The sequence below is a fragment of the Mus musculus genome, chromosome 17, assembly GCF_000001635.26.
Source record: "Mus musculus strain C57BL/6J chromosome 17, GRCm38.p6 C57BL/6J".
Classification (NCBI taxonomy): Eukaryota; Metazoa; Chordata; class Mammalia; order Rodentia; family Muridae; genus Mus; species Mus musculus.
The window spans coordinates 71,376,848-71,389,554 of NC_000083.6; the positions used below are offsets into that span (position 1 = coordinate 71,376,848).

General features: G+C 38.8%; 1 protein-coding gene across 2 annotated transcripts in view; it reads right to left on the reverse strand.

Moving 5' to 3' along the window:
- The window catches only part of Smchd1 (SMC hinge domain containing 1), a 130,878-nt gene that overhangs the window by 32,359 nt on the left and 85,812 nt on the right, over positions 1 to 12,707 (reverse strand). For both annotated transcript variants that reach the window (XM_030250119.1, NM_028887.4), the window contains 6 exons: positions 10,098 to 10,265; positions 4,485 to 4,610; positions 3,282 to 3,361; positions 2,695 to 2,852; positions 1,301 to 1,416; positions 167 to 231 (listed from right to left, as the gene is read on the reverse strand). In XM_030250119.1, coding sequence (XP_030105979.1) covers positions 167 to 231; positions 1,301 to 1,416; positions 2,695 to 2,852; positions 3,282 to 3,361; positions 4,485 to 4,610; positions 10,098 to 10,265 — 713 coding nt within the window. The remainder of the gene's footprint in view (positions 1 to 166; positions 232 to 1,300; positions 1,417 to 2,694; positions 2,853 to 3,281; positions 3,362 to 4,484; positions 4,611 to 10,097; positions 10,266 to 12,707) is intronic.

The window sequence follows — 12,707 nt, forward strand, 5'->3', positions numbered from 1 at the left end:
TGCCTTTCGCCAAATAGCTTCTGAAATAAAGTGTTAAGAAATAAAGTCAACGCTTTCTTCTTGACTATAAAGCCAACTACTTTTCCTTAGTTAGCGCTGGAAATTCACTAACCTGAATTACTCTATCCTAAACATACATAGAAATATGAAATTATTTAAGTGGTACCTGAAATAGAAGCAGCCATCTTCCTTGTCGTTACCTTTTATTTTATTACAACTAAAGGTTTCTGCCTACAGAGGGAAGCAGAAGAGGAAGAAAACACACGTTACTAGAGTATATTGAGGATAAAAATGTGCACAGGTGAGTGAATGAACAGACTGCATTGGGATTTAATTTACAGTAGCACTGAACTGCTAGTCCTAAATTAGTAAAAGATCCACATTGCCCAGATGGTAATCTTTAGTACGTTAAAAAAGCTAGCTTTTAAAACAGATTATTTAAATGAACTGTTAACAATGAAGTGGATTATTAAACTGTGTGCTCTGACAAATTCTAGGATTTGGTTTCCACTTTGAGATTTATCTCATAGTGTACTTTATGGGAACCAATGGCTGCAAGTGGCTATTAAGTACCTGAAATATCTCTTTACTGAGTTACATAGTTAGAAACACTCTCATTATTGAACAGTTTGAAAACATCAGGCTGGAAACATGTCTCGCTGTGTAAGAGAGCTTGCTGTGCAAGCATGAGGATCTGAGTTCAAATCCCAGCACCAACAAGAACCTGGACCCAGATGTGTCTTAGTTGTCCTAGTATTGATGGTGTGGAAACTAGAAGATCCCAAGACCCTGCTGGGAGGCTGGCCCAATGAATGAGCTTCTGTGGTGAGAGAATCTATGTCAGGGGATAAAGAAATAATAGAACACAGGCAGATACCTGGCTCCCTCCTCCAGCATCTGCATGTGCAAGCAGCATGGGCACGCATGGAAGTATATATCTATGTACTTATATGTGTGGAGCACATACTTATATGCTCAAACAAAAGTTAAATAGTCAAAGAATATACAATCTCAATTTTTAAAATACCAAAGACATGTTGATATAGTAACTTTTGACATAGTAGATGAACAATATTTAAATTATTTTACTTCTTTTTTTTTGCCATTTGATTTTTGTTTGTGGTTTTGAAACAAGAGTCTCTATGTTTCCCTGGCTGTTCTAAGATCTGTCTCCCTAGCACTGGAGTTGTGGGCAACCTCAATGGCTGAGTGCATTACACTGTTTAACCTCTGACCCTGCAACCTCGGTGGCTCAGTACATTACACTGTTTAACCTCTGACCCTGCTCGCCATTACTCACATTTGCTGGTGGCCGGCTCATGCCACTGGACAGCTTCCACATTTTCATGGAAATACGTGTTGGATTAATATTTTTGATGACACTACCACTTTCAGAAATCACACTAACCATAAAATCTGTCAAGTAAACATAAAATTTACTTATTTATTTAATAATAATATTCTGGTAAAGAAAGTAAGATTACTCAAAGACTAAAACAAAAAGTAATACGATTATTACTTAAGCAGCAATCTCCAAAAAGGTAATTGTTAATCACATGGACAACTTTCTAAGGCTGAGTATGAGCATCGAGTTCTCCTAGATAAATCTACAAGACGGACTTCACTAATAATATTATGTGAGTTAAGTCTAGCAGAAGATCCAGAAGGGAGTGACTGTGTGTACTTAGTATCCAAGAACTAGGTCACCTGGCCACAGTGTTTAGATCCACATATACTTCTAAACAAAACGATTTTACTTTCTTTTACGCTTTAACAATGTAAAGTAGCTAAAGTATTACAGGTAACATTCTCCATTATATTTACAGATATATACTACATTTTGTACCTCTCAGACTTTTTAAAAATCAAAGAAAAAGGCTTTTATTTCCCCCAGATTTAACACAAAATGTATAAGGTATAAAACCTATGAATATGTATATTTTAACTAGTAACAGTTACTGTTAACAATTTAACCATAACCTTTTGGTGTCCTTTTCTCTTTGCACATAAGTGCACAGACATTCATCTCGTCAAGAAACGATAAGATCTGTAGAAGGTTACCTGAATGAAGGACATACTAATTTCCTATTGACAGCAATAGTCAGTATGCATGGTTACTAAATCGTATCCCACATTAGTTTGTATTTACTGAAAAAGTTTAATATTCATGACTAAAACAAAGAATCTGAGTAGCTGTTTAGTAGGTGGTCGATGTTCTGAAATAATTTGGTTCCTCCTGATACAATTGATTTCTACCCAATTTAAGGTAAACTGTTCTAGCTCCAATGGCTTTTAGATATAAAAGCACAGCACAGGTAACAGCTGAGCTACAGACTAGTCACCATTTGTTTTTATTTCTTTGTTTTGTTTTTTGAAACCAAAAGTTGTTTCTCTGTACTCTGTTGGTCCCATGCTTGCTGCAATCCCTCTGCCATAGCTTCACTTATCTTTGGATTCCATTAAACTGGGTGCCTTAGACTTTGACTACTCGTTTATATATTAACTTTTATTCTTAAAATTAAAGAATTGCAGAACAACAGAATGAGAGAGACTGTGCGGTCTCATGCATTTTCTTTATCAGTTAAAGGTAATGACATGCATTTTTTATCATGCTAAACATCAAATTTAATTTGTCCCACTAATATTACTATAAGGGAAATTATCATTAAAGATTTAATATTCCCCAGTACTTACCAGTGAATATGTCCCCTGCTATAAAAGAGGCATCTTGGTCATATTTAACATTGAGGCGAATGGGCTTTTCAGGGTCTGGAAGAATTGTTAACTTAATTGTAGGCCCTTCTATAGTGCTCTTATTATAGACACCTTTAACCTGCACAGTGTGTTCTCCCCTAACAAAATAGAAAAAAGGGTCAAATTACATTGGTTATAACTAAAGCTCAACATTTTTAGAGAATAATTTTATTCCTACTCTGAATTAAAATTGTTTAACACTAAATTGAAACACAGTTATTATAATCTTTTTTAAATGTAGGCTTTTGGAGTTTGTTTGTTTTTTCTTAAGATTTTTTTTATTTATTATATGTAAGTACACTGTAGCTGTCTTTAGACACACCAGAAGAGGGTATCCTATTTCATTACAAATGGCTGTAAGCCACATATGATTGCTGGAATTTGAACTCAGGACCTCCAGAAAAGCATTCAGTGCTCTTAACTGCTGAGTCATCTCTCCAGCCCCAGTTATTATAATATTAAGTTCATAAATTAATAAGAAAAATCAATCTATGTAATACCAATACTGTAAAACTTTCACTTCTTACCTTGGAGCACAAACAGTGAACACCCCCAAATTAGCTCTGCCCTTATCATCTGTTTTATGCTGCTGGTTTGAAGGTAGTAGCTACAAATAAAACATAATAAAAAGGTTGGTTAGAAAATTCTAGAAATCAAGTTCTTGTCTAGTAGCATGCTTCTAAGTTGTTCTTATTTTAAGTTATATGTGCAGGTAACTATAAAAATAAAAATTTCAAATCTAAAATTAGTTGAAAAAATATGTAATCACATGCTCTAAAACTCATTCAAAAAATTATCAAGTTACAGAATTCTCGCCGAGCGGTGGTGGCGCACGCCTTTAATCCCAGTCACGGTGATAGCACGTTTAAATGATTGCTAGTGACCGCTTTTCTACTATAGCACTAACCGTCACGGTGACAGCACATGTTTAAATGATTGCTAGTGACCGACTATAGCACTAACCGTCACGGTGACAGCACATGTTTAAATGATTGAGAGAAACCATGGTAACTGCAGTGGTGACGCCTTGCTATGTTGCTTAGAAGCTACAAACTGTACCTTATCAAATGTAAAGACTCTGTGGTTTAGATTAAGCAATAATAAAGGTTATATAGGATTATTTATTTATTTATTTATTTATTTATTTATTTATATGTAAGTACACTGTAGCTGTCTTCAGACACTCCAGAAGAGGGAGTCAGATCTCGTTACGGATGGTTGTGAGCCACCATGTGGTTGCTGGGATTTGAACTCTGGACCTTTGGAAGAGCAGTCGGGTGCTCTTACCCACTGAGCCATCTCACCAGCCCCTACTTTTTTTTTTTAAAGACAAAAATGTGATACCTGATACTATCATGAGGATAAAATGCTGTACCTTTAGGGAGTGCACGGGAAGAAGGTAATAGTGATCAAACATACATTTTTGTGCATGCGAGAAATCACTTTCCTACTGAGCTACGCTGCCTTAAGATACAAAATTTTTCTTAAAGATTAACTCATTTGCATTTTATGTGTATAGGTGCTTTATCGGCATAAATGTCTATGCTCCGGTTGTGTGCCTGTGGAGGCCAGAAGAGGGCATCAGATCCCCTGGAACTGGAGTTACAGATGGTTCTAAGTTGCCATGTTGATACAGAAACTCTGTCCTCTGCAAGAGCAGCAAATGCTGTCTCTCCAGCTCTGAAATACAGAATTTTCAGTGAAAAATATCTAAGGAAATTGAAACTTACCCTTAAGCTGCTTGCTTTTATGAGACATATTTTAACGTTTGGGACTAAAGCAGGATTATCCCACTGATCACAAAGTTGAACAATGAGAGGGTTCTCTAATTGTCTTCCATTAATCACAGGAATGGACTGAAAGAGATACAAACATTTAAATAAACACAAATAAGTATGTGCCAAACAATATAATTACTTCCTGAGGGTTGAGGTTTAGTCTTTTGCTATGTACTGTAATACTAAATACTGGCTCCCAAGGCCTGGTTGCCCCTAAGGATGAGAGAATACGCATGCACAATATACTTTTAATTCTAGCACCCCAATAAAAAGACATAGACTAACAGACTGGCTACACAAACAGGACCCAACATTCTGCTGCTTACAGGAAACCCATCTCAGGGAAAAAGACAGACACTACCTCAGAGTGAAAGGCTGGAAAACAATTTTCCAAGCAAATGGTCTGAAGAAACAAGCTGGAGTAGCCATTCTAATATCGGATAAAATCGACTTCCAACCCAAAGTTATCAAAAAAGACAAGAAGGGACACTTCATACTCATCAAAGGTAAAATCCTCCAAGAGGAATTCTCAATTCTGAATATCTATGCTCCAACTGCAAGGGCAGCCACATTCATTAAAGACACTTTAGTAAAGCTCAAAGCACACGTTGCACCTCACACAATAATAGTGGGAGACTTCAACACACCACTTTCATCAATGGACAGATCGTGGAAACAGAAACTAAACAGGGACACAGTGAAACTAACAGAAGTTATGAAACAAATGGACCTGACAGATATCTACAGAACATTTTATCCTAAAACAAAAGGATATACCTTCTTCTCAGCACCTCACGGGACCTTCTCCAAAATTGACCATATAATTGGTCACAAAACAGGCCTCAACAGATACAAAAATATTGAAATTGTCCCATGTATCCTATCAGACCACCATGGCCTAAGACTGATCTTCAATAACAACATAATTAATGGAAAGCCAACATTCACATGGAAACTGAACAACACTCTTCTCAATGATACCTTGGTCAAGGAAGGAATAAAGAAAGAAATTAAAGACTTTTTAGAGTTTAATGAAAATGAAGCCACAACGTACCCAAACCTATGGGACACAATGAAAGCATTTCTAAGAGGGAAACTCATAGCTCTGAGTGCCTCCAAGAAGAAACGGGAGAGAGCACATACTAGCAGCTTGACAACACATCTAAAAGCTCTAGAAAAAAAGGAAGCAAATTCACCCAAGAGGAGTAGACGGCAGGAAATAATCAAACTCAGGGGTGAAATCAACCAAGTGGAAACAAGAAGAACTATTCAAAGAATTAACCAAACGAGGAGTTGGTTCTTTGAAAAAATCAACAAGATAGATAAACCCTTAGCTAGACTCACTAAAGGGCACAGGGACAAAATCCTAATTAACAAAATCAGAAATAAAAAGGGAAACATAACAACAGATCCTGAAGAAATCCAAAACACCATCAGATCCTTCTACAAAAGGCTATACTCAACAAAACTGGAAAACCTGGACGAAATGGACAAATTTCTGGACAGATACCAGGTACCAAAGTTGAATCAGGATCAAGTTGACCATCTAAACAGTCCCATATCACCTAAAGAAATAGAAGCAGTTATCAATAGTCTCCCAGCCAAAAAAAGCCCAGGACCAGACGGGTTTAGTGCAGAGTTCTATCAGACCTTCAAAGAAGATCTAATTCCAGTTCTGCACAAACTATTTCACAAAATAGAAGTAGAAGGTACTCTACCCAACTCATTTTATGAAGCCACTATTACTCTGATACCTAAACCACAGAAAGACCCAACAAAGATAGAGAACTTCAGACCAATTTCTCTTATGAATATCGATGCAAAAATCCTCAATAAAATTCTCGCTAACTGAATCCAAGAACACATTAAAGCAATCATCCATCCTGACCAAGTAGGTTTTATTCCAGGGATGCAGGGATGGTTTAATATACGAAAATCCATCAATGTAATCCATTATATAAACAAACTCAAAGACAAAAACCACATGATCATCTCGTTAGATGCAGAAAAAGCATTTGACAAGATCCAACACCCATTCATGATAAAAGTGTTGGAAAGATCAGGAATTCAAGGCCCATACCTAAACATGATAAAAGCAATCTACAGCAAACCAGTAGCCAACATCAAAGTAAATGGAGAGAAGCTGGAAGCAATCCCACTAAAATCAGGGACTAGACAAGGCTGCCCACTTTCTCCCTACCTCTTCAACATAGTACTTGAAGTATTAGCCAGAGCAATTCGACAACAAAAGGAGATCAAGGGGATACAAATTGGAAAAGAGGAAGTCAAAATATCACTTTTTGCAGATGATATGATAGTATATATGTGAGCCTAAAAATTCTACCGGAGAACTCCTAAACCTGATAAACAGCTTCGGTGAAGTAGCTGGATATAAAATAAACTCAAACAAGTCAATGGCCTTTCTCTATACAAAGAATAAACAGGCTGAGAAAGAAATTAGGGAAACAACACCCTTCTCAATAGTCACAAATAATATAAAATATCTTGGCGTGACTCTAACTAAGGAAGTGAAAGATCTATATGATAAAAACTTCAAATCTCTGAAGAAAGAAATTAAAGAAGATCTCAGAAGATGGAAAGATCTCCCATGCTCATGGATTGGCAGGATCAACATTGTAAAAATGGCTATCTTGCCAAAAGCAATCTACAGATTCAATGCAATCCCCATCAAAATTCCAACTCAATTCTTCAACGAATTAGAAGGAGCAATTTGCAAATTCATCTGGAATAACAAAAAACCTAGGATAGCAAAAAGTCTTCTCAAGGATAAAAGAACCTCTGGTGGAATCACCATGCCTGACCTAAAGCTTTAGAGCAATTGTGATAAAAACTGCATGGTACTGGTATAGAGACAGACCAGTAGACCAATGGAATAGAATTGAAGACCCAGAAATGAACCCACACACCTATGGTCACTTGATCTTTGACAAGGGAGCTAAAACCATCCAGCGGAAGAAAGACAGCATTTTCAACAAATGGTGCTGGCACAACTGGTTGTTATCATGTAGAAGAATGCGCATCGATCCATACTTATCTCCTTGTACTAAGGTCAAATCTAAGTGGATCAAGGAACTTCACATAAAACCAGAGACACTGAAACTTATAGAGGAGAAAGTGGGGAAAAGCCTTGAAGATATGGGCACAGGGGAAAAATTCCTGAACAGAACAGCAATGGCTTGTGCTGTAAGATCGAGAATTGACAAATGGGACCTAATGAAACTCCAAAGTTTCTGCAAGGCAAAAGACACCGTCAATAAGACAAAAAGACCACCAACAGATTGGGAAAGGATCTTTACCTATCCTAAATCAGATAGGGGACTAATATCCAACATATATAAAGAACTCAAGAAGGTGGACTTCAGAAAATCAAATAACCCTATTAAAAAATGGGGCTCAGAACTGAACAAAGAATTCTCACCTGAGGAATACCGAATGGCAGAGAAGCACCTGAAAAAATGTTCAACATCCTTAATCATCAGGGAAATGCAAATCAAAACAACCCTGAGATTCCACCTCACACCAGTCAGAATGGCTAAGATCAAAAATTCAGGTGACAGCAGATGCTGGCGAGGATGTGGAGAAAGAGGAACACTCCTCCATTGTTGGTGGGATTGCAGGCTTGTACAACCACTCTGGAAATCAGTCTGGCAGTTCCTCAGGAAATTGGACATTGTACTACCGGAGGATCCAGCAATACCTCTCCTGGGCATATATCCAGAAGATGCCCCAACTGGTAAGAAGGACACATGCTCCACTATGTTCATAGCAGACTTATTTATAATAGCCAGAAGCTGGAAAGAACCCAGATGCCCCTCAACAGAGGAATGGATACAGAAAATGTGGTACATCTACACAATGGAGTACTACTCAGCTATTAAAAAGAATGAATTTATGAAATTCCTAGCCAAATGGATGGACCTGGAGGGCATCATCCTGAGTGAGGTAACACATTCACAAAGGAACTCACACAATATGTACTCACTGATAAGTGGATATTAGCCCAAAACCTAGGATACCCAAGATATAAGATACAATTTCCTAAACACATGAAACTCAAGAAAAATGAAGACTGAAGTGTGGACACTATGCCCCTCCTTAGAAGTGGGAACAAAACACCCTTGGAAGGAGTTACAGAGACAAAGTTTGGAGCTGAGATAAAAGGATGGTCCATGTAGAGACTTCCATATCCAGGGATCCACCCCATAATCAGCATCCAAAGGCTGACACCATTGCATACACTAGCAAGATTTTATCGAAAGGACCCAGATGTAGCTGTCTCTTGTGAGACTATGCCGGGGCCTAGCAAACACAGAAGTGGATGCTCACAGTCAGCTAATGGATGGATCACAGGGCTCCCAATGGAGGAGCTAGAGAAAGTAGCCAAGGAGCTAAAGGGATCTGCAACCCTATAGGCGGAACAAAATTATGAACTAACCAGTACCCCGGAGCTCTTGACTCTAGCTGCATATGTATCAAAAGATGGCCTAGTCGGCCATCACTGGAAAGAGAGGCCCATTGGACACGCAAACTTTATATGCCCCAGTACAGGGGAACGCCAGGGCCAAAAAGGGGGAGTGGGTGGGTAGGGGATTGGGGGTGGGTGGGTATGGGGGACTTTTGGTATAGCATTGGAAATGTAAATGAGCTAAATACCTAGTAAAAAATGGAAAAAAAAAAAGTATATGGCATCATATCACCAGCCTAAATTTACTGAATTCTAAAGTTATTAGTAAATGAAAATCAACAGAGACAAGGTTTGCCAGATGTTTGCAAAATTGGTTTTTAAGACTTAAATATTTTCATAGAAAATTCATATTGGTACAATAATCTGACACCTGAAATATGCTTTACAAAACCTTCACCGAGGCTGGAGAGATGACTTAACTGTTAAAAACACTTGCTGTGTTCTCATGAGGATCACAGTTCAAATCCAGCACTCATGAAGGAAGCCAGGCATTGAACACAGCCTGTGCCTCAGCTCTGAGTGGTGTAGATGTAGGATGGTTCTGAAGCTTGCTAGCTTCCAGCCTGGCCAAGACCAGCCCAGGCTCAGGGGACACCCTACCTTGAAGGAACAGGCTGAGCAACAGAGGGAGACACTCAGTGAGTCCCCTTCTCTCTCTGTGGTACATGCACACAACAGTGCCCATCCAACACCCCCCACCCCCACAATCACACACAAATAGACTAATCTTCAAAGAAAAAACACCTGCAATAGAGTTTTTACATTTTTTAAGAGAACAATGAAACAAAATTAGCAAAAAACAGTTAACTAATGAAATGGGTTTCTGGCAAAATCAGTTTCATTATTGTTTTAATTTTTATACATGTCTAGAACAGTTTTAAAGGTTTTATATTCAGAATTTCAGAACACTAGAACACAGTGAACAATTAAAATATTAAGACTCACCTTGTTTTGTTACTATTAGTTACAATTATTGTTTTTTTTAAAACAAAATTTATCTTTACAAGTCCAGCAAAACTCTGAAACACCTAGGGAGCCTGCATCTCTAGCTCTTCCCAGGGAGACAGGAAGCTGCCTACCTCTTTCAGCTCTGGCCAGTCCATAAGCAGCAGCTTGGTTGGAGGTCCAGAAACCAGTTGCACGCGCAGAAAGTCAGAAAACTCTCGCCAAGTAAAACACAGATCCTTGGGTCCAGGAGGCCCTGGAGTAAACCTGATGCCTTGCACACTTACGCTCTGTGAGTTGGCCTAGTGCAGAGATGGACAGTGAGAAAACACAATTGACATTGCTTAGTCTTTAAAAAAAAAAAAGTTGTATCATACACAGGTTATTTTGGGGTAACAGACTGAACCCATGCCAACACTGGCATACTCCATCCTTTTCTTAGGGAGGAAAAATGGTATTTTCTCTTCTTTCAGTGGCAGGGAATCTAAAGGACTGTGAGTTATCTCTTTTACCTTGTTTTCTCATAATTTTTATTTCTCTCTCTCTCTCTCTTTCTTTTTTTTTTTTTTTTTACCAAAATGCTTAAGATAAAGTGTTTCACATTTTTGAGTTTTCTAAATTTATTTATTTGTTTGAGATAAGACCTAGGTAGCTCTGGATGTTCTGGAATGACACTAGAGCAGGCTAGCCTTGAACCTAAAAAGATTTGCCTCTGTATGCTCCCTAGTGCTGGGAGCAAAGGCATGTGCTGCCATGCCACACCCAGCTTGGCTTGGGCCCCTGGGAACTTTGTAATATTTGCATCGACTGGGTAAGATTCCTAGTCTAGCCAGGAACTGGTAGTGCACGCCTTCAGCCCCAGCACTGGGAGTCAGAGGCAGGCAGATCGCTTGTGAGTTTAAGACAAGCCTAGTCTACTGAGTGAGTTCCAGGACAGCAAGGTATATACAGAGAAACCCTGTCTTGAAGCAAACCCCATGCCCCTACCTCTACCCCCTCCCCCGAAAAACCCCCACTTCTCATCTATAAATATCAAATACTCCAAAAGCTGGCAACTTTGAGTGTCATGTTATTAGTGAAAAGTTTTTGGCTTTCAAATGTGTTAGGAACGGTCAGTCTGTCTCTTTACCTCAGAAGCCAGCACAGGTGACTGAGACTTTCCCTGTAGCTTTTCTTTATCTAGTTCCAAAAAGCAAAACCTTAATGTACCTTCCTGAACACCCTACACTGCTACATTTTAGCATGCACACATCTTCACAAGCCCCCCCCTTTCTAACACGCATAGATCTTCACTATTCCCCACCCCCTTTTTGCTCTCTCTTTGTCAAGATGATATTCACACTGACTAGGGCTTTTGTCCTTATCAATTATTCAGAATAATGGTTCCAAACCCTATTAATAAGTCAGTGAACTAATAAGCCATTAATTTTTGCAACATGACTACATGGGTTAGCTCATTCTAGACCAGAAATGGCACAAAAGTACTCATATTTTAATAGTTGATGATCCATGTCCTATTTGTGTGAATATAATCCTATATACATTTCAATCTACATTATGTATATGGATGCTTTGTCTGCATTTATGTCTATATGCCTCATATATGTGAATGTGTACTGTTTAAGACCAGCCACACTGCTAGCGTGTTTATAGCTGAGGGAGTAATCTAGTGGACCGGGAACACTGGAGGTGTAAACAGGCAGGTTACACTTCAGAAACAGCGCGGTCAGAGGCGAGGAGCCTGTGCACACATAGCAACAACCCTGCACATCTTCATTTCATCAACACATATAGTTGAAAATAAACAATGGAATAAGCTGAAATCAGGAAGAGCGGACTTTATATAAACATAAAGAACTCACGAGAGCTCTTTAGCATTAGAAACAACAGCCTAACAGGAAAGGCAGAAACTGGTGAGAAAGACAACAGAAGAGGCTATTCTCTTGGTCACTCTGTCAAGTGAAAAGCATAACGTAGTCAATGAATCAGATTCTGTAGACCCGAGGGAACCTCTTTTTCTAACCTACAGTGCCTGGCAGGATCTTTCAAGATCCATTTCAGAACATCCTTTCACCTAATGCTGGCTTTGACCTTTTCAAGAAAAGCGCTTCATGCTTGTTTTAAGCTCCAAGAATTCTATCAAGGCCTTTGCTTTGAAAGTTAAACTGGGGCTGGTGAGATGGCTCAGTGGGTAAGAGCACCCGACTGCTCTTCCAGAGGTCCGGAGTTCAAATCCCAGCAACCACATGGTGGCTCACAACCATCCGTAACAAGATCTGACGCCCTCTTCTGGAGTGTCTGAAGATAGTGTACTTACATATAATAAATAAATAAATCTTTAAAAAAAAAAAAAAAAAAAAAAAAAAGAAAGTTAAACTGAATTAACTGACGAGTGGCAAAGTTAAACAGCGAATGACCTCCTCGTACCCTGCTTTAATGCAGGGGTAAGCGCTCAGTTCTATTTGAATACCTAACTGAAAACGTACATGCATGTGTAAACACAGGTACATTCTGGGTACAGATGCATACAGTAAATTATAGCAACTACAGTCTAACAACGTAACATGGTTGAAGGGAAGGCAAGGACAGCTGCAAGTGAGTGGCTGGATCAGGGCAACACCATTTGCTGCTGTTGGCCAAGGATCTGGGTCTCACAGATGCTATCCTGCAATTTTTAAATACAAGTTCTACATCAGGGCTGTCGAGGTGATGCATAGGTAGAGACGGCACCTGCCACCAAGTTC